The sequence below is a fragment of the Miniopterus natalensis genome, chromosome 17 (genome assembly GCF_054644295.1).
Source record: "Miniopterus natalensis isolate mMinNat1 chromosome 17, mMinNat1.hap1, whole genome shotgun sequence".
Lineage (NCBI taxonomy): Eukaryota > Metazoa > Chordata > Mammalia > Chiroptera > Miniopteridae > Miniopterus > Miniopterus natalensis.
In genome coordinates, this window is record NC_142097.1 from 17,086,958 (window position 1) to 17,109,484 (window position 22,527).

At 44.6% G+C, this 22,527-nt stretch overlaps 2 protein-coding genes across 6 annotated transcripts; one reads left to right on the top strand and one right to left on the bottom strand.

Annotated features, from left to right (window-relative positions):
* The first annotated feature begins 21 nt into the window (after positions 1–21).
* IFT20 (intraflagellar transport 20) lies at positions 22–22,278 on the top strand. Of its 5 annotated transcripts, none has more exons than XM_016201909.2 (6): positions 35–121; positions 3,084–3,315; positions 3,475–3,603; positions 4,688–4,773; positions 5,475–5,578; positions 22,135–22,278. In XM_016201909.2, exons 2-6 carry the CDS (start codon positions 3,195–3,197, stop codon positions 22,244–22,246), a joined length of 552 nt encoding a protein of 183 aa, XP_016057395.1. In that variant the 5' UTR covers positions 35–121; positions 3,084–3,194; the 3' UTR covers positions 22,247–22,278. The 5 variants fall into 5 exon arrangements, with proteins under 5 accessions (XP_016057399.1, XP_016057395.1, XP_016057398.1 ...); XM_016201912.2 differs by lacking the exon at positions 22,135–22,278 and adding an exon at positions 6,023–6,423 and having other exon boundaries at positions 37–121; XM_016201911.2 differs by lacking the exon at positions 22,135–22,278 and adding an exon at positions 6,257–6,423 and having other exon boundaries at positions 37–121.
* On the bottom strand, positions 6,075–14,689 carry TMEM97 (transmembrane protein 97). Its single transcript, XM_016201917.2, has 3 exons — positions 14,500–14,689; positions 8,566–8,710; positions 6,075–7,717 (listed from the first exon to the last, which is right to left on the bottom strand). The coding sequence occupies exons 1-3, from the start codon at positions 14,626–14,628 to the stop codon at positions 7,455–7,457; spliced, it is 537 nt and encodes a 178-aa protein (XP_016057403.2). The 5' UTR covers positions 14,629–14,689; the 3' UTR covers positions 6,075–7,454.
* Positions 22,279–22,527: the final 249 nt, after the last annotated feature.

The following is a 22,527-nucleotide window of genomic DNA, read 5'->3' on the forward strand; positions in this document are numbered from 1 at the left end:
TCCTGTAGCCGTGGCAGCGGCTGAGGCTGGCGGGGCAGGCACCGCCGCCGCGGACGGGAGAGAGAAGCTACCTGTCGACATCAGCCTGGGCAGCAGCGCGCCGCCGCTACGGGGTCGGGAGGTAGGCCGTGACTCCGGTTGGGGTACGCGGGCGGACCCGGGGCGAGGTGAACCTGACGGGCCCGCGCCCAGAGGAAAGACCGCCCCAGGCCGGAAGAAACTTGGGAATTCCGCCCCACTCTTTGGGAGCGGTTTTACACAGAGTTTGGGCCCGCAGCTTTACACGTTGGTGCTCCCAACGATCTTATGAGGAAACTGCGGGTCAGATAAGTTCGAGGAGTTTACATAGTGAAGACAGCTAGCTCCATCACCCAGATCTTTCTAATTTTCTGCCCAGCGCCCTTTCCCCACACCCTATTGGTGGAGCTTGCTCGTAGTGCCTAGCGTGGATCTGGGAGAGCCAGAGGCAGAGAGAGTGACACTGTCCTCATCTCCAGGGAGCTCACTCTGGCTCTTGTGCCCGGTGTTTCTCAGATGCTCAGACGCTTGTGTGGTGGGAATTGGGAGGGATCTGATAAACAACTGTGAACCCTCTCCCTTCCCTCCTTCTTTGGTCTTTCCCATCTCATTCAACCATACAGTTGTCTCAAGCCAGAAACGTGGGAATCTTGTCTGACTCTTTCCTTCACTCATCCCCAAACCCCTACTACATTCAGTCTATCCTTTACTAAGTCCTAACAACTCGACTTACAAAACATCTCAAATTGGGACACTTTTCTTCAGCTCTAAGCCTTTGTTACTGTAATAAGCTCCTCTGTTTTCACAGTCATTCATTCCACAAACAATTACTGAGTGCCAATTATGTACAGACCCCATGCTAGATGCTAAGGTTACAGTGATGAACCAGGTAGGTATAGCCCCACCCTCTTGTTTCCTCCAATTCATTCTCCATCCTGGGTCAGAGTGGTCTCTCTAAAAGACAAATCTGATTACGTCACTCTGCTGAGAATCCACGGGCTGCCCATTACCCCTCTGATAAAATCCAAGCTTATTACTGCAGCTTTCAGAGCCCTTCATGATCCAGCTGTAGCTTCCTTATCTAGCCGTCATCCTGTTTCACGCTCCCCCTTGCTCACAATGTTTCAACCACACTAGTTTGATTTCTTGGGATGAGCTTAATTTGTTACAGCCTCGGGATCTGCACACATGCTTTTCCTTCTGCCTGGAACGCCTCCTCCTCCTTTACTTGACAATCTTTCGGACATCTTTTAGGCCTCAGCTTTTGTCACTTTTGCAGAAGGCTTTAAAAAAAATTTTTTTTTTAATTGATTTCAGAGAAAGGAAAGTGAGAGGGAGAGAGAAATAGAAACATCGGTGATGAGAGTCATTGACTGGCTGCCTCCTGCACGCCCCCTAATGGGGATAGAGCCTGAAACCCCAGCATGTGCCCTGACCCTGACCTCCTCATTCATAGGTCAGTGCTCAACCTCTGAGCCACACCTGCAGACTGCAAAAGGCTTTTGTTGACACCCCCACCCCCATAAGAATTATGTACTCCTGCTGCAGCTTCACGTAGCACCATGTGCTTTTCCTCATACTATTACCACAATTTGTGATTATCTGTTTACTCTGTCCAGAGGCTAGGAACCAAAGCAGTAAAGCATTGTCTTCACTACTCTGTCTCCAGAGCAGGGACTCAGTAGATGTTTCTGAATGCTCTCGGGGAACGGAGTGGAAGTTGAAGCAGATGTTTGCTCCCTCAGGTTACCTGAAGCTTTCTAGAGCAGTTGGTCTGATTAATCGCCCAGCAGGTATTAAATGCTCAGACCATATGTGTGAATGTTAACGAGTTGGAAGACAAATATTTTTGAAAAGCCTGATCATAAGGAAGTTCTGTATGATTAAAATGCCTCTAAAGGGAGAATCTAGCCTACTTACTTCAGTGGATTCCAGGGACGCCAAAGGCTCTGGACCAGTTATACGCAGACAACCTGTAGACATGCATTAGTTGGCCCACACAGTGTTGGATGTGTTTTTTTCCTCACTTTAAATTGTTGAATTAGATACTTTCCTTTAAAAATCAGATTCCATATATAAATCTGGATTTCTGGTCCTCTTGAAAATCAGTGGGACTTAATTCTTTTTTAACCATTGATCTTCCTATGGTACACATGCTCTGGGCAGTCAGTCCCAGAATTCAGAACAGAACTTCTCTAAGGAAGCTGGAAGAGAATGGGTTAGGGAAGGTGGGAGCAGAGGGAAGGGCTGGTGCAGGGCCAGGTGGTGGTAGCCTTTGGAACACCTACAGTTTTGGAATTGGTATAGCAGCTAATGGCTAGTCCTAAGTAGCATTGTCTTCCTTTCTAGACAGGGCATGTGGTCTCTCCTTTTTGTGTTATTTTTAAGCCAGAATGAGGGTAAGTTTTCAGTGTTTCCTTCCTAGAATTGAGGCATCCTTTGGACTAGGAATGCAAAGTGGCCTGGGAAGGGAGAAGGTACCTGTGCTGGTTCTCTTACCTTCAGAAAACCCCCAAACTCTTTAGCTTGGCACACAGGGTCTTTCTGATCTGGCTCCATCCGACCGACCTTTCTAGCTCCATCGTCTGTCCTTTCATCTTCTAGGCAGGATAGGCCCTTCCAGCGACTTTTGGCTCTTATTCATGCTGTTCTCTCTGCTTGGAATGCCTTCCCTGACTGCCTTACTTTGTGTTTTCTGCTAGAAAGAGACTGACCCAACTTTGGGTCACTAGTTCAGGCAAGTGTACAGTATACTGTGGCGTACATTTTGGGTAAGATTCTTACTCCTAGCTTCTTATATTTTTAACCCTAATTTTAAATTCACCCATATTTTCTTTTTTACTTGCTTTTTGTGTTGTTACAATACTTTATTTGAAAAGCTTTTTAATGTCCTTTTGAGTATATAATTGGGGATAAATAAATATGCTTATGTCTGACAACTTAGTTCAAATGTCAACTTCCTCACCCCAAGTTAACTGCTTTGTTCTTCTCTAGCTCTTTAGTGATATTTCTGTAAAAGCACTTAACAGTATAATTTCTCAGTTTACATGTCTGTCTTCTTCCAGCTAAACTGTGCTTCTCCAGGGTGGGTACCATGTTGCACTCATCTTTGTACCCCCAGCATCTAGCGATGTTGGCATGTAGTAGGCACTCAAGAAAAATGTGTTGAATGAACGATGCCTGTGACAAGCAACTGGACTTTATTTTTCCTGACCCTTGCTCCTATGACACACCTCCTCCTGGCTGCCACTATCACTCCTTCAGAGCAGATCTGTAGAGAAGCTGGAAGGGAAACAGGTGAGGCTTAGAGAGGTGGAGACAGAGGGACGGGGGAGCCTTTGGAACATCTGGGTTTTGGGCATTGGTATCTGGGGGCAAGAGTGGGGCTGGGCTGGAGGCAGGCATTTCCTTGGCTGGCTGGGAAGTGATCATGGATTGGGGTTGGTTTCTTTACAGCTATGGCCAAGGACATCCTGGGTGAAGCAGGGCTGCACTTTGATGAGCTGAACAAGCTGCGGGTTTTGGACCCAGAGGTTACCCAGCAGACCATTGAGCTCAAGGAAGAGTGCAAGGACTTTGTGGACAGTGAGTGTCATTGGGGGGAGACATGTTGCCGGTCAGCTTTGAGCTGTTCCAACTACCTCACCCCCACCTCCCAGCTTTTGCTCTGGTCCTGCCAGAACGGAGCTGCTGGCTACCTGGAGGTTGAGCCTGGCCTTTATGTGCCACCCACCTTTTCTACCTGCTCTCTTATGCTCTCATGTAGTCCCACAGGGAGCACCAGTCAAAACACACTGAAATGTAGAGAGGAGGGTGTTATTTGAGATATGCCATCTTTGATTTTTTATGTACTGATGATTTAATTTCTAGGGAGAAATAGTATTCTCAGTGGTAGCCTTGTCTGTATTGGGAGTGAAAGTTGATTAACTGGAGTCTCTAGAAGCAGACCCCATGAAGTCATTTTTTAACTAGAGATATCCAAGACACCTCCTGTCCCAGCAGCCACGCAAGCCCAGGAGCAGTGAATATAGAGCAGGCCTAGGTAGAGCAGGGATTTGAGCCTTCTGGGGACTCTAGGCTGTGGAGCTTGCCTGGTGAAAGGTAGCATGTGTTCTCTTGCCATCCTTCTGCTTCTATGTGAATGTTGTCCCACCTCTCTGGGCCTTAGTTTACTCCTCAGTAGTGTGGGTTTCCACCATACCCAAGGATATTGATAAAAGGGAATGGGAGATTAGGCATTTAAATGCTTTGAGCTCTTTATTAGCTGTGATCACAGTGGACAGCCACCACCCCACCATTAACTGAAATCTAGTGTATCTGTGGCTGCAAGAGGAAGCGTTCTTGTCCTGTGCAGTCCTTTCATGAATGTGGCCCTTTGTCACTCCTGGGAAAGCAGGATGGAGTCCATCCATAGAATGGGCCCACCAGGACACTTCACAGCCTGAGGTAATAGCAACTCGCTGGCTCAAGGTTCAGGTATTGCCCAGTCTAGCTCTGGGCACCTGGCCACCCATCTCTAGGTTCAGACCAAGGGTGGCAGACTTTAGGTCAATAGACACCAATTGTTTTGATACATTAGAAAGGCAGTTAGTCCTACCCTCTGTTGAAAGGGAACACTGAGGGAGTGATGACAAAAAAAATAAAAAACATTTTCTTCTTTCCCTCAAAGAAATTGGCCAATTTCAGAAAATAGTTGGTGGTTTAATTGAGCTTGTTGACCAACTTGCAAAAGAAGCAGAAAATGAGAAGATGAAGGTAAGATCAACATGTGTTCTATCTAAATTTTGGCCCCCTTGTTCACTATCCTGTCATCCTGCCCTCTTGACTTGTGTGTGGGGGGGGGGGAGGTGTGTGTGTGGGGGAGAGATTCTTATAATTTAAACAAGATTTTTTCCCCTATGCCAGTATCAACTCATTATGTTGTACACCTGAAACATTACATGTCAATTATACCCCAGTTAAAAAAACCAAACAGGGTGGGATGGATGCGGGGTGGAGGGGATCAATGGAGGTAAAAAGGGGACATCTGTAATATTTTCAACAATGAAGAAACTTAAAAAACAACACACAAAACAATTCCTGGTCCAGTTAACCTACTATTGAACTCTTATATGCCAGTACACTCAGTCATAATTTCCTTTACTCTTCACATAATCACTGAAATAGACGGTTTTATCCTCATTTTATAAATGAAGAAAGGAAGGTGTGCAGAGTATAGATGACTTGGCAAAGGACATTAAATGTGCACACCAAACGGGCCACTGAACACGTGTGCGCCAGACTGGGACGCTCCTGGATGTGCCTCGAGTCCAGGCCAGGTCTAACTGGAGTCGTGAGGCTCTGGGGTTCAGCCTTCTTTTCCCTGCCGGGCAGTGAGACAGCTCCCAACTGAGGACTTAATGCTGAAGAATGTTTTAACGAAGCCATGACATTCTTTGGCAATACTGTTTTTCTAGGCCATTGGTGCTCGGAATTTGCTCAAATCTATAGCAAAGCAGAGAGAAGCCCAACAGCAGCAACTCCAAGCACTAATAGCAGAAAAGAAAATGCAGCTGGAAAGGTAAGACATTATGCAAAGCAAGGTTGTTATTCAACTGCAATTCTGTTTTTCCTTAATGTCACCTCTTGTCCTTTTCATCGTTCTCCCAGGAATAGTGTCTCACTTGTCATCCTAATTTGAAGATTTAAAAAATAAAATTCCACTTGATGGGAAGGAAAAAGAAAATTTGTTAATATCAAGCCGCCTGTGGTAGTTTGAGAGCATGCTCAGGAGCGAGTGCGCAGTTGGCTGGCTGGCTCTCTGAAGGGAGAAAACCCTCAGGGCTGCAGACCCTCCTGGGGAGCCCTGCACGGGGCTCTGCACATCTAACCCTTTTCTCTTCTTGCCCTAACTGCTTCAGTCTGACACCATTTCTTGGAGTCATTTAAATCACCTATATTCTTCGCTAGAATTAAGTCCATGGTTTCACCCATTTTTAGGGCTTCTAACAATTTTGTTTTTCAGGTATCGGGTTGAATATGAAGCTTTGTGTAAAGTAGAAGCAGAACAAAATGAATTTATTGACCAATTTATTTTTCAGAAATGAACTGAAAATTTCATTATTTAGCAGGAGGGCAAAAAACCCTCTGTGCCATTCCAGTGACTTTGACTAATGACCCACGTATATCATGTGAGATGGTGTGTGAGAGATGCACCATCTCTGAAGGCAATAAAACAAATCTGGGGGGCTTATTTCAGATGCCGGTGCATATCTGGTGAACACCCAGTGACCGCGGTGGCCCAGGTTCTCACCTCTTGCATTCTTGGTCTGAAAAAAGCAGTCTGTCAACTTTGATTTTTTTTTTTTTGTAAATTCACGAAGCTTTGGAAGAAAAAGCAATAAATTATTGTTTTCAAATGGCTTATCCACATCTCTTCCCGGTGCCCTTAAAGTGTACACTTAACCACTTGTAAGAGAACCTTGGACTCTCCAGCCCCTAGTCCACAAAACAAACAGAGCAGTCATCAGCAGCTACCTTTATTTATACTGGACACATGAGTCAGAGGATACTCCCAACAATTAGAGCAACATGACTTGTGAGCAGAACAGGCAAAGAGAACTAATCAGGACCAGTTTCTTCTGGGTTTTTTTGGAGTTAGCCTCGAGTATGAATTTCGAGGCGGCTAGTGGAACACCAGGTACTGACGTGGAGACGCTGGACGTGCTATGCCCAGCTGTGCCCCCCCTTTGAGAATAAGACTGGAAGGAATGATGTTACCCAGTAGGAAGCACACTTCCAGATCAGGCTCGAGAACCAGACCCCAGAGTAGAGAGACTTCTGTCAGGTGGTCTGTAAAAATACAGGACTGAGCTTTGGAAAGATGAACAAGGAGACTTTAAAGAATTCCTCCTTGGATGAGCTGCTTAAGACAGACACAAAACACCTCCTAGTTCAACCCATTTCTGATTGGAAGTCATGCCAGGGCTGAACCTTAAGTAAAGCTAAGTTTAAACCTCCTAGAAAACACTACTTTTAATGAATATTAAAGAGGCATAATTTCAAACTTAAAAATGGCCTGAAAGATCCCACTATTCATTTTGCTGAACAGTGATTTGCTGTAGAGAATCCTGAGTCAACGGGTTAGTCACATGTATATTGTGGATGAAATGACTCACGAAAATGCCAAGCAGGATGTTTCTTAGAAGTTGATCTAGTTTCTGGTCCGGCCTTGTTTTTAGTAATTCTGCAATGGAACTTGGGCACATGTTGAACTTGGTCCATCCTCAGGTGATTGGTCTGTGCCAGTGCCCTTGGAAGGGGAAATTTTGATGTGGCTCCTGCTGCTGTGTGTTTCAAATGCTACTGAAGACATGGGTTCTGAGCAGTTTTCCTTGTACTGGGTCCAACAGGAAACTGCCCTGTGGGCATCTCTTCACTGGGCCAGCAGTTCTCTCTCATTTTTTCTTTCTTTTCTCCTCATATCTATAGTAGTAGGGACTCCGCAACATCAAAAGCAAAAGCATAAGAGGGATGAGCAAGTAGGGGGCATAGACAGATGTGAGGGTTAAGCGTTCACGTAAAGTCTTAGGTCCTTGTCCTTTGAAACCACTGGCTTTAGAGAAATCCTCAAATAGAAACGTGAAGAGAATTGGAATTAGAGTTGTCATGGTGTGAACCGAGTAGATGATTGCGGGGGTGCGGATCCACTTGCAGCCTCCTAAAGTTGTCGGGAAGAGAGAGAAGCATTAGGTCTGTTCAAGACTCCAGGGGTGCCCATGACATTCTCCATGCTGCCTGCTCCTTTCAGCTGAATCATTCTACCTCCTCTTCCAAGTGGAAAACTGGATGTGTTATAATGCTGCCTAACTGCGCAAATGTACGTGACAGGGCAGGTCCCTAGCACACTGACAACCAAAGAACCGAGGGTGGGGGTTGGAACTGAATTCAGAAAAAAACTAGGGCAGTAAAAGTTAAACCTGTTTGGTCTAAATGTGTGTGTGGGGGAGGGAGGTGCTGCAGCAGCATCTGTTTGTTAAGTAATTACAGTAAATATAGGTGAAAGGATCAGTAGATTCTGCAAAAGATGGATGTGGGAGCTCCGGTGGGAAATAAGCTATACAAGCTTAGTTACCATGTATGTTGGTATGGCCACCTTCTTAATAAAAGCATCAGTTATATGGGGACACTGTAAGAATAATTTTTAAGTAAGAAGTTAAGCCCTTTAGGAATTAGCTTGATGCTACTACTTATAAGCCAGTATGATACTATGTAAAGCAGAGAAATGAAACCCAATGATGAAAAAGAAATAGGAAGCAACAAGTTCAATCTTTAAGTAGCCTCAGGTTTCATGTGTATGAGACATTTCCTTTGGCTGAGGTGGTCATGTAGCCCAACTGGTGACAGACATCAGCCTAAGCCACGTTAATGTCCATTTACAGGAGCTCTCCTGGTCATTCCCACCAGACAAACTAGAGGGACCACTCCTCTCTCCCTTGAAGAAACTTTCCCAAAAGATTTCTGGGACCTGATTTCAGAGCAAAAGGGATTTCCCCACCATTTACTAACCTTTGAAGAAAGCATATGTTGCAGTGGGAAAGAAAGGCAGCTGAAACACAAGCTCGCAAAACAGGAAGGACTTAAACCACACTGGGGGGTCCTGTAGCAGAGGGTCTTTGAACTCTTTAGCGTACCACTTCAGCAGGTCTCTCAGCTGGAAAAAAAGATCAGAATGAATGCAACCACTGGCAGGGTAGGCTCAGCAGCTCCAACCCACTAGGAGTCTTTTATTACTCAGCCCCCTTGGCAGCAGATGGCACACCTAGCTGGCTTTGTGGTGCAGCCTAGATGGTCATTTAATAAAAACTCACTAGCTCTAACTCAAATGTTAGCTTCTCCTAGAAGCTTTCCTCAGCTCTTGCAGCGACTTGGTGCCACCCTTGGTGTGACTACATGGTAACACTTATCTAGGTGTGCTGCCCATTGTCAAAATTAATTTCTGGCACTTAGTGTGCTGAATGAACACAAATGTGACATATCTGCCAACAATATAGTTCTATATAGTGATGACAAAAACCATCCTGATATTTTGCCTTTCCACAGTAGCAACTACACACCAAGGTCTGAGGGCCAGACTTCCTTAAATACAGAAATGAATTTAATTTGACTTGGTGGGAGGGGGGCATAGGGGGCAGTTAGGTAAATTGAACCTTTGTGAAGATGTAATTTTAGATAATTTAAATAAATTGCCATTCTTAACTCCCTAGTTCTCGGTTTTTTCTTTTAGGAAACCAGTAGGATATTTGTAGAAGAACAAACTCTACTCCAAACCACAAACTATATAGCTTCTAGGCTATGTCAAGGCTTGAGTTAGCAGTCTTAGTTCTAGCTGGGGCGCCACCCTCATAATTATGCTGTCAAGTCAAAAGATACAGACCCATGCTGACATGGCTACAGGCGAGGAAAGGAAGAAAGAGGGTTTGAGGCTGCCCATCCTTTTTTTTTTTTTTAATATATCTTTATTGATTTCAGAGAGAGGAAAGGACAGAGATAGAAACATCAATGATGAGAGAGTCAGTGATGGGCCGCCCAGCCCGCAACCCGGGCATATGCCCTGACCGGGAATTGAACCCCGATCGCCTGGATCCCAGGTCGACGCTCAACCGCTGAGCCACGCCTGGCCAGGCGAGGCTGCCCATTCTTTGTTGCTGTTTTTTTAAATATGTCTTTACTGATTTCAGAGAGAGGAAGGAGAGAGAGAGAGAGAAACAATCAGTGATGAGAATCATTGATAGGCTGCCTCCCGCACGCCCCCTATTGGGGATCGAGGCCGCAACCTGGGTATGTGCCCTGACGGGGAATTGAACTGAGATCTCCTGGATCACAGATCGATGCTCAGCTGCTGAGACACACCAGCTGGGCCCATTCTGTGCTTTTTAAAGAGCCCAAACAAAGCCTAGGGCTCTCCATGTGAAGGTCTGTTGCATTTAACCTCCTGGAAATGGCGTGGTCTCAAAACACCTGCCTTCAAAGCCAAATATGTCCTTTATCATGATAAAGTCTACTTCCAAGGTAAGAATTTAGCTTACAATGGAAAATTCAAAGATATTTTTCCTGTTAATTTTTAACAAAAGATAAAGGCTCACTATTGTTAAATAGAAGCCTCATTGCTGTGAGTGAGCTTTAAGCAAATATCCAGAGACAAACATTCTGTTAGCATATTAACTGGCCTGTGTGGCTCAGCTGGTTGAGTGTCCTCCCAAGTACCAGGCTGCCGGTTGGATTCCCAGTCAGGGCACAAGCCCAGGTTTCGGGCTCAATCCCCAGTAGAGGGCATGCAGGAGGCAGCCAATCGATGTTTCTCTCCCTCTCCCTTCCTCTCTCTGAAATCAATATTTAAAAAAATAGGCTCTGTCCAGATAACCAGTTTATTGACCAAGTGATCTCTTAATTTGTACTTGACTTGAAATTTAAGTTTGTGTGGTAATACCCTTAGCTTCCTCCTGAGTACTTTTTGGGAAAGTAATGTGGTAGTAAATATTCACAAAAAGGTTAGGTCATTGCACCTCTCCTGAGCTCTATTTCCTCACCTGTAAAATAGCAACTTGGACTATGTTTTCAAAGTTGTTTGGGTTTTTTTTTTTTGCTTTCCAGGTTTACTTAGAAAAAAAGCTTTAAAAGATTTACTGTAGAACTAAAAGGCATTCTGGTTCCTTTGGACTTCATTTTCTATTCAATTTGTATACAATCTCTCAGATCCACCTATTCATAAATCCAGGCAGATTTGTACAGTACTGTAATTTCTAAGGGCTGTAGGATGAGATTAGCAAAATTTAAAAACAATCAGCCAGCACTCATAATCAACTGCAACACAACCACCTGCCCACAGTCACCTAACAGCCATCTGATGCCAGAAGAAGGGCTGGTGGAAGGCAAGGCACAGGCCCCTGGCAGAGTGAAGAGCATGGGACTTGGTGGCAGAGCGCCTGGATCTGAGTGCCAGCTCTGGACAAATCACTTAATCTCATTAAGTTTGTTGCCCAATTACAGTACCTACCTCACTGTTGGTAAGATAAAATGAGTTAATACACACAGTCTTTACAACAATGGCTAGCACAAAAAGATTACTTAATTGATTATGTAATCCATACATATTTGGAGAGGTAAGAGTTTAATCCCATTAACATCTCAGCCCGAAACTGGTCATTAGTAACTATTTTTATTAGGTAATAAGACCCCACCAAAAGGTAATAAAACTGTTTCCATTTATATATCTGAGTCACATTTCACTCAGCTTACCATTGTTATCCATTAAAAATGTTCACCTGGCCTGTGCACATGGGATTCTAAACCAGCAGTTGCTGAACAATTTTGCATTTCTCTAACGGGAGAGCAGACTGATTTCAGACCTAGGTGCTCACCTGTTTTTCCTTATTTTAACAGAAGCGATGCTACCCAGCTGCAAATGATACTTCAAAATGCTTGTCACCCTCTCCATTTCTAATCCAGTGATTTTTAACCTTTTTCATCTCATGGCACACAAACTAATTACTAAAATTCTGCGGCACACCAAAAAAAATTTTTTTGCCAATCTAACAACAAATACCATTTTGATTCATTCACACAGGACAGCTATTGTGCTGGCTGTTGCCATTTTTTAAATTTGACAATCTAAGGGAAAAGAGGTCAGTGCCCCTGACTAAATAGTCAGGTATCGCATGTTTTAAAAATTCTTGCAGCTCACCGGTTGAAAATTGCTCTTCTAACCCAAACTAAATTCTTATTGTTTAATAATAGTTTTTCTAAGTGTTGGGCTGGTTCAAACAAAGAAAGGTTTAATTTGCAAATTTTAGCCCAAACGTTATGTGGGCTTTAGTTCTAGGGAAAAATTCCTCTACTTAAGGAGGAAGAACAACAGATGTTAAATTTTGGCATATTTTCGAAGAGAATCTGAGGATAACGCAAGGCTTTAATTATTACTCTTTTCCCCAAAGAGAAGCAACAAAACTCTCATTCCCCACCCCAGAGCAACAAGAATGGCTAGAGACACAGGCCTTCCAAGCCAGGATGCCCCTGTTTCTAATGCCTTTAAGACAGCATCAGACACTCCGACAGACAGACAGACACACACACAGTTTTTGGCCACATCCTGCCTACATTGGCCCTTGACCTTTTACAATAAGTCAACATTAAATAAAGCTGAGAAAACTTTACCAAATCAAATATGTAAATTTAAGTGAGGTCGTTATGCTGGATACATTTTAATTGTATTTTGTGATTGTTGAGCAAAGACTTGCGGGAATGGCACATTCAGAAAGGATAAAGAAACCAACAGTTAAGTCTGGAATAACTTGAAGTAACATATTTGTCCAATATTAAAAGGACTCAGCCCTGGCTGGTTTGGCTCAGTGGTTAGAGCATCAGTCCTCAGACTAAAGGGTCCTGGGTTTGATTCTGGCCAAGGGCAAGTACCTGGGTTGCAGGCTCGATCCCCAGGTTGGGCAGCGTGCAGGAGGCAACCAATCCATGTCTCTCTCTCACATCGATGTTTCTCTCCCTCCCCCTTCCACTCTCTCTGAAAAGCAATGAAAAAAATATCATCGGGTGAGGATTAAAAAAATAAACTTACCTGGGCAAAACCAACAAAGTGTATATAAAAAAAGGACTCATAACATCACAGACTGTAAATAGGCAGACTGTCTTGAGTTTTGTTGGCATACAAACTTTGAAAACCACACACATGGCTCTCCTTTCTTCAAGGCAACTAATAGCTAATGCAGAGCTTCCACGACCTGTTTGGAAAGAGTATGTACTATCTAGGTCTGTGAAGTAGGCTGAACAATGGCCTTCAAGGATGTCCATATCCTAATCCCTGGAACTTGTGAATGTAACCTTACTTGGCAAAAGAGAGTTTGCAGATATGATTAAATTAAGGATCCTGAGATGAGAAGATTATCCTGGATTATCTGGTGGGGCCCTAAATGTAATCACATATGTTCTTAAAAAAGCAGGGCAGAGGGATATGGTATAGAAAAAAAGGTGGCAAAGGGATCACAGAAGCAGAGATTGAAGTGATGTGGCCACAAGCCAAGGAACACTGGCAGCAACCAGAAACTGGAAGAGGCAAGGAATAGATTCTCTCCTAGGACCTTCAAAAGGAACCAGCCCTGCAAGATTCATTTTGAACTCTGATCTCCATACTACAAGAGAATAAATTTGTGTTGTTTTAAGCCAATATGTTTTTGGTAATTTGTTATAGCAGCAACAGGACACTTAATACACCCTGTGTATGTTTGAGCGTGTAATTTAACCCAGCTCTCTCTTACTTGACAACTGAGGCTACAGAGCCCTGACTTGCCCAAGACACTCAAGCAGTTCTTTGAATAACTCAGTCCCTAGTCTGTAGTCTAATGCTCTTATTACACACTACCTGAACTTTTCCCAAGAAAAGACAGGTCAGAGGACTTCCCAGTTATGCTTGGATCCAGAAGTAAAAAAAAAAAAAAAAAAAAGGCTATGGAGTGGGGGTACATTGTTGAGCAGCAGCTCTTAACCTTTTGGGGAGGGTTAGACCCCCCTGGAAAAGTTGATGGAAGGTGTACTCTCCCAGAAAACACAAGGGCACATTTTGTATACACCATCAGGAGTTCATGGACTTCAGGTTAAGAAACCTTGCTCTGCACAGAAAAAGCATTTAAGAAGAAACAGAGGCAAAGTCAAACCTATAGGTTCACAAGTCAGTCTTGCCACAGTTCTGCAGACACACTGGAGAAACAGAACTGAGGGCAAGAATTCCATAGAATAAAGTTACACAGGGTCCAGTCGTGAAAAGACTAGGAAAATAAAATTCTGAAGAAATAAAAAGTATTAAAGCTTGGGGTAAAGAATGCTCTCCACCCACCAGGAAAATGAAGTTTTTCGCCTGTTTCCACTCAGGTATCATTCTTACTGGAACTCAGTTAAGAAAAGGTGTTGTTAATTTACTTCTGAGCGTTTTAAATTGTTGGATCCTGATCTGTTGAATGACGATCTGTGAATGCCCTTTAGACAGGTCTAATTCTACTTGGATTATTTCTCTGAGATTAGACGGTATTTTAAAGCTCTTCCAAAAACACAACTTTAAAACAAATCCAACGCGTGATTTAGACTGGTTCATCCAGGCTACTTCTCTGTTACTGACAACTGACCTGAGGTTGTAAGAGACTTAAACATACCCGTGGAAGAACTGTTTTTACAAGGAAGAGTGTTTGCCCCCAGCAATCTGTGGGAAGAGTCTGGGATAGACAAAGAAAACCCCGAGGAAGATGCCGAGTCGCAGGGTAAGGCAAGGCCGGAGCACCGGCAGGAAGGCGGGAGGATAGCGGAGGCAGAACTGGGACGCTGCGTGGGCGCGGTGGGCGCGAGGGCCGAGGAGAGCAGTCAAGGGGACGCTGGGCACGACCGCAGCGCGCGGAGGGGGCCCAAACTCGGCGGCCCACGGCCACGACCGACCGGGGCCCTCACCTCGATGGGGTAGAGTTCGCGCGGCAGCACCGCCTGCAGGTCCAAGAGCAGGGTGATGGGGATGTGGGAGAGGAAGTAGAACCCCAGCAGCCACTCCAGGCCGCGCCGGGCGCCCAGAGTCCCCATCATCCGTTGGTAGGGCCGGGTGGGAGTAGACGACACGCTCGCCGGGACCGCCGACGTGGGAAGAGAGCACCAGCCCGCGCGCCGTCCCGAGACCCTGTGCCAGGCCGCTCGCCCCGCCCCCCTTGAAGGCTACGCCAGCCGCTTCCATTGGCTGCCATGGAAAAACGCGCGTCCATTGGCTCGTCCGAGTATAGCGTGTCCAGAAGACAGGCAGGGGCGGGGCTCCCCGCCACCTGGCGGACCGAGTGACGGAGGGGCGTGCCGGGGGCGGGGCTTGCGGCGGCTGCCCACCCGGGCCTCTTCCCTCCTAAGTCCGCTCACTCCCTCTCGGTTCAGCGCGTAAAGAGCGCCCGCAGGGCCCCGATGGAGATGCAGCCCTAAGGCAGGCGGAGTGCCACAGACCAGGGCCGTCCCGACGGCGCGTCGTGATCCGCGCCTGGCGCGGCAGTCCGGGACTTGGGAACACCCGGCAAGATCCCTGCCCCGCCGGAGTTGAGGGGTCCCGCAGGCCTTCCAAAGGATGCGTGGGAGGCAGCCAGCCTCGACTGAAAAAAGCAGAGGGTTATAGTAGGAGGTGAAACTGGCAGGTCTTGGTGATTGGCTGTGGAGAATGAGGGAGGATGGAGGATTCATTTATTCATTCAGCAAATACTCATCTTTATATGCCGGACCCAGGTCTGCTCTGGGACAGAATGGACGGGGCTGCCTTTCGCGGAGAAGAGGGACACAAAGGAGGGAGTTGAAGGGAAAGTAATTTGTTTCTGGCCATGGTGACATTAAGTAGCCCCTGCAACACCTGGGTGAAGTCCAGTCGGCATCTGCACGAACCTGCCTGGAGATGCAGATTTACGAGCATTAACGTTTGGTGGGAGTTGAAGTTCTGCGATCAGAAGGCCTGTAAGAGAACAGCAGGAGAGTGATAGTACAGAAACGGGGGCAGAGGTAGGCCCGCTGTCAGAGCGGCGCGGCGTGGTACCCCCTGGTGGCCCTGTGCAGCAGCTGCGGGGGTGGAGGCGGGAGCCAGATGGCAGCAGGGCCAGGAGTAAGGAAGCAGGAAACGGAGACACGGAGTGTAGATACCTGGTTATGAAGGGGAGAGAGAGGGCAATAGCTGGAAGGACATGTGCTCACGAAAGGAGGCTTATTTTCAAATGAGGAAGACTTTTGAGCACTTTTGCTTATTTAGATGCTGTTGGAAATTTTGGGGACGGGGAACAGGTTGTCCATACAGGAGGAAGAGGGCAGGAAATGTGGCTCCAGGCCCCCGAGGAACTGGAGAGAATAGAAGGGTTAGGGTTAGGTCAGAGGAGCTCTGTGCTCCCCGGGTTAGGCCCCATGGGGGACTAGGACAGAGATATTGCTGGCAGTGTAGAGGGCCCAGCTGATGTGCATGGCCATTGTTCTGAAGGCCCCAATCTTCTAAGCTGTGTGCTTTACTCCACTGTGAGATCTGCTAAAAAAACAAAACAGAACAAAAAAACCCCCGGCTCAGCTGGCATGGCTCAGTCCTTGAGCATGGAGATCACCTAGAACCAGGAGATCACAGTCTGCGTTGCAGGTTTGATCCCTACTGGGGGTGTGTGGGAGGCAGTCAATCAATGATTCTCATCATTGATGTTTCTTTCTCTCCCCTTTCCTTCCTCTCTCTGAAATCTATTTTTAAAAAAAGAAAGAAGAAGGCTGTTGGACTCATCCAGGCTGGGGTTCAGGAAGACAATGGTGATTTTGAGAAGCTGAACTAGTGATTGATGAGATGGAGGGTGCAGTTCAATCTGGATAGGATATGAGCACCATGAGGCCAAAAGGGCTGGTAGAGAGGAAGTGGCAGAATGAATGGATTTGAGGCTGAGGAAGCAGTGCTAGTGTGATGAGAGTAACTGGATGAATGAGCCAGAAGGGTGGGAGATGATGATAAGGGGGTGCAATGTCTGAGTTCCTGGTGTCAGGAAAGGTTCTGCCCATGAGAATGTGTGACTGAAATAGAGTGGAGGGGAAGGTCTTTGGAGATGAGGTCAAGGGACAGAGAGAGCCCAGAGAATGGGCTAGATTGATTGCAAAGGCCACCTAGGATGGTGGTGGCAGTTGGGTGGGGAGAAGACTGAGCCCATTGCCAAAGTCTTGGTTATAAAAGGGGAATCCCCAGGAGGAAGATGGCCATGGGCTGAGGTATGGCTCAAATCTCAGAGTGGAGGGGAAATGGGTGAATGTGGTCTTGGGGAGCAGGGAGGCTGGTGACCCCACCTCTGGACCCTGAGCTTGTGGAATGTGAGAGAACGAACAGCCTATCCTGGAGAGAGCTGGGGGAAGCTGAGACCTTGGGGAGCAGGGGGAGCCAGGTGTCATTTACAGCAGATCAAAGCTGAGGGTGTGGGCTCTGGGGAGGAGGAGGGGTGGCTTACTAGGGAGGACAGTCAGCAGGGTGGAAGGAGAGCACAGCAGGTGAGAGAGGTGGAGGGTGCTTCTGGGGCGGTGAGCAGGAGTGAACGTCATGGGTGGCAGAACACTGTCAGCACACCAAGCTCCGGCATTCCCAGGGCGTCTCAGGGGCAGGCTCCCCCTTCCAAAAATAGCTTTCAGGACAGGGCAGCACCTTTAAAGCTGGACTGCTTGCTGCAGGAGGGGTGTGCGATTTGCCCAGAGACTGTGGTAAGTGTATACAGCTGTTAAGGAGACTGTTCCTCAAACAACATCTCACCCAGCCAAGTTTGTTATCTGTAGATAAAGACTTTCAAGGCCAAGCACTTTCACTGGAAGGCCCCTTCATCCAAAAAAATATGCCCAGCTGCTGTCTTCTGTTTGAAATTTCTCTAGTGGGGGAACTGAAATTCTTAATTTCACGAGTTCAGGTAAGTGATAGAAGGCGAATGGCCCTGGGGTGGAGGACATGGCTAATCAGCAGATTCCTCATCCAAAGCAAGCGTGGAGTGAAAGAATGCGGGAGAAAAGGCAGCGCTTAGAACCTTTTGAAAATTATTTGTATTGTGATGAGACAAATACCATAAGTCCAACAACAGACGCGTGCTAGTTTAAACACTTTCTTCTTTGGCAGCAACTGTACAAAGCTTTTTCCTCTCATCTTTGCTTTTGTTTCACTTTTCTCTCTCTTTAAAATGCACCCACCCTTCTCACCTCCCCCCATTCCCCCAATCCCTTAAAATACTTTAAGGCCCAGCTGAAGGCCACCTCTCCCGACTGCCCTGATTTGGTGGCATTGCTGCCATCTCTGAACCTCTTCACTCTGAGCAACACTGATCTGAGTACCTTTCCTGTTAGACTGTAGGGTCCTCGACAGCAAAGACTGTATCTTTGGCATCTTTATTTGACTAACACAAAGCTGAGGCGGTTGTTGTTGCTGAGTGAACTAATATGAAAGTCAGACTCCTCTGCCACTCGAAGACTGCCACGCAGTGCAACTGTGAAGGGAACAGCCAACCAGCGGTGAGATGGAATGTATCACATTGCAAGAGGCTCTGCTGCTAATGGAAAACGATAAGACCTGGAAAGCCACTGAGACTCTAGGATCAGCAGATGGCTTCACACTTCAAAGCCAAAACATTATTATATATTCATTAGCAAAAGCTAAGATTCTGTCAGTCCCAGCTGTGTGGGGGAAGATTCAGAATGTTCTCTCTTGAGATCTGTGGGTTTCACTGAGGCAGAGGGCAGCTGACCAGCTGTCTTGAGTGATTACCTCCTTTTCATGTAAAAAAACCTGTGAACTTGGGTGGAGGGACAGTTCTGGAAGACTTAGTTTAAAATGTGGATATTTTGTTTTTCATATATCTTTCCGCATTTTTATTTTTAAAAATATTGCATTAAAATATTATTTATTCTGATTACTGAGTTATCTTGGTGCCTACCTAAGTCTCACTCATCTCACCCTAGTCCCAGCCCTGGTTGTCAGGCAGGAGTGGGGAGAGGGGGTCCCCATTACCGGGTCTGGAAAGCTAAGAGCCAGTAGATTTGATATCAGGGCAGTAAAGAGACAATGGGAGATCTTGAGCAAGACAATTTAGGAATATTTTAGAAATATTTAATGTGCAAGGTGGACTGGTGGGGAGGGCAGTCTGGAAGTGAGATACTGGAATTTGTATAGTAGGATCATGTGATTCCAGTTTAGTGGCTAAAAAAGGAAAGAACTGGAGGTATTAAAGTCACAGCATTTTTCAAGGTAGATGTGCCTCAAATACAGTTGGTGGTGGAAGTGAAGGGGCCTGTTTAATGGAAGAGTCACCAGCTCTCACTCACTTAAGGAGTGCCTACTGTATACTGAGCAGGGGTTAGCAAACTTTTACTCTAAGGTGCCAGACAATAAATATTTTAGATTTTGTGGGCGAATCTTTGACCCAACTACTCGATGCTGCCCTTTGTTATGTGAAAGCAGCTATAGATAATATGTACATGAATAAATTTGGCCATGTTCCAATAAAACTTTATTTATAAAAACAGGCATAGGGTCTGATTTGACCTGTGGTGGTTGTAGTTTACTGACCCCTGCTCTAAGGCATTGTCATCTTCATGGTCAAGGCCACGTGGCCATGAGTTTAATTAGTAAGTGAAAAGAAAGCACAGAGGGAGTGCATCCAACATCCTAAGACTTATGTCAGTAAGTGGCACACACCCCTTCTAATCACATTCCATTGAAGACAAGTTAGACATGCACCCACATCTTACCACCAGGGGTCTGGGAATATAGTCTGGCCTTGTGTCGGGGAAGAAGGAGATTTCAGTGGTCCATGAGCAGTCTCCCTCAGATTCCTTCAGGGCAGCTGCAGAACCTTCATGGAAGGTATGTTCACATACTCAAATAAATTTTGATGAATCTTTCAATATGGATGAATCTGTTTGGGGTGGAAAAGAAAATGCCAAGTGGAAAAGGAATGACAGAATTAGGAAATCACTATTTTCCAACCACTAACGTAATAAATTGGGGCAAAGATCATCAATGGGTGGCACTGGATGGAAGTTTGTTGAGGAGTAAGATGTAGTCTCAAAATCTCTCTCCACAGATTACTTGATACAAAGGGAAAAGGCACCTTTCCAATGGAAAGATCTGGCAATCACAGCATGATCAAATGACCAAAAAATGGGACACACATTTATGCCCCCAGAACTGATGGATTGTACACATCACCTCTGCAACAGCCTTTCCAACCAGAATCTAACCATGAGAAAACAATCAGAAAAGTCCAAATCTTTGTAGGACATTCTACATGACAGCTGGCCTTGCACCTTCATAAATGCAAAATGCCATGAAAGAAAAGGCAGATTTTCCTACATGAAAGGGTGCTAATAAGACATGCTAACCAAATGCAAGACACAACCCTGGCTATATCCTAAACTGAACCCCCCCACCCCCCCAGCTATGAATGTAATTGTTAATTTCATTTTGATAATTGGAGAAATCCGAATATGTCCTGTATATTAGGTAATATAGCAATTGTTAAGTTTCTTAGGTATGATAATAGAATTGTAGTTATGTAAGATATACATTAGGGGTGACGTTTCATAATGTTTCAGCAAAAATAAAGTACACATATTTCTATACATATAACATATATACATATTTGTATATAGACTAATAAAGCAATTAGGCAAATGTTTAAAACTGGTGAATCTAGGGGAAGGGTAGAGGGGTTTTCATTATACTATTTCTTTCTACTTTTCAACAGGTTTGACGACTTTTACAATAAAGAGTTTTTGGCCAAGCCTAACTGCCCTTAATAAACAAAAAAAGGTTCTCTTAATAAATGACATCATTAATGTGTTTGTTTGTTTTTTAACAGAATTGGAAACTTTTCATTATTCCTTTTTACCCTCAGGAAAAAAACAGATAAGCTTTATATATAATTTTTAGATTACAATGTTTTCCAGAGGATGTTAAACTTTATTATAAAATCCTAAGGGGAATACATTAAAAAACTATTAGAACTAATCAAAGAGTTCAGCCAGGTTGTGGAATAAATATCAAAATACAAAAATCAACTGTATTTTTATATATTAGCAATGGACCATCTGAAAATGAAAACAATTCCATGAAAAATAATTACTTAGGAATAAATTTAAGAAAGAATGTACAAGACTTGCACCTGAAAACTACAAAACATTGAAAAGAAATGATAAATAAATGGAGACATCTCATGTTCATGGATCAGAAGATTTAATATTGTTAAAAATGGCAATATTCCCCAAATTTGTCTACAGAGTCAATGCAATCCCTATCAAAATCTCAGCCGGCCTTTTTGCAGAAAGACTCTAAAATCCATATGGAAATGCAAGGCACTAAGAAGAGCCAAAATAATCTTGAAAAAGAACAAAGTTGGCAGTTTTACACTTCCTGATTTCAAAACTTACTGCAGAGCTACGGTAATCAAGACAGTGTAGTAGTAAGTGGCATAAAGATGAACACAGATCAGTGGAATAGGATTGAGTGTCCAGAAATAAACCTTTACATTCACAATCAATTGATTTTATGTCCTTAAAATGTTTTTACTACTTAGAAAAGAGAGACTGAAAATAAATTATCTATTGATACATCTTTCCATTTCTGGGACAGTATAGCTTTATATATATATAAATTGTGGTAAAATATACATAGCATAAAACTTACCATTTTAAGTGTACAGCTCAGGGGCATTAAGTACATTCACACTGTTGTACACCCATCACCACCACCCATCTCCAGAACTTTTTCATCATCTCAAACTGAAATTCTGTACTTTTAAACAATCCCACCCCATCCCCACCCCTGGTGACCACTATACTACTTTCTATCTATGAATTTGACTATTTTAGGTACCACACATAAGTAGAATCATATAAGATTTGTCTTTTGTGTCTGCCTTATTTTAAGTTTCATCTGTTTACCAGCATTTCCTTCCTTTTAAAGCTGGAATAATAATCCATTGTGTGTATATACCACATTTTGTTTATCCATTCATCCCTCAATGGACATTTGGGTTGTGTTCCACCTTTGGCTACTGTGAATAATGCTATGAACATTAGTGTGCAAATATCTGTTTGAGTCCCTGCTTTCGATTCTTTTGTGTATATACCCAGAAATGGAACTGCTGGATCAAAGTGTAATTCTAATTTTTTTGAGGAACTGCCACACATTTCCACAGCAGCTGCACCATTTTACATTCCATTAGCAATGCACAAAGGTTCCAATTTCTCATTCTCACCAACAGTGTTTTTTTGATAATTTTTAAATCATTTGCTTTCAATATGTTTTTGTCAGAACTTTGTAGCTGCAGAATGCAGCTAATTCTAATTATGGAAAAATGACTACCATATAAACTAAGTGGAAAGTCCTCATTGGTAAACCAGTCAAAACTGATTTACCTTCTGGTGGAAAAAGTCTGGCTTCATTTTCATGTTTTCCATTTTAAAAATCTCACTTTTGAATCTTAATACAGTCAGAGCTGTGCCATGAATTTGTTGCCTGAATGAAAGAAAATACTGCCAGTCTCAATATTTCTTCCTAATGCTCTTTGCTTTACTTTCAAGGGGTTCTCTCAGGACTGATGTATTATGTGACACTGCTGAGATGGAAGAGGTGAAATTGTCCCTTTACGTGGCAACCCAAGTTTTTACACACAGGGACACTGCACAACAGTAACACCGAAGACGTGTCAGAAGTATGTCTTTCTTTTGTCAAGTGGGGGAATGATGATTGTGAAGGGGGAGGTGGAAAAGGACACCATGAAGAGCAGGGATGGCGGAAAACACTGCGGTCCACTCTTAAAAACATATGTGCCCGTGCCCCTCCCGGAGTCTTCACTCACTCCCGGGGCATGTGTACCCGTTTAAAGGATCCCTGATCACTTTGTGTCCTGCGCCTGCCTCACTTTCCTCACACGCTCATCAGTTTCGCTGCCCGCCAGTCCTGCGCTGGAGACC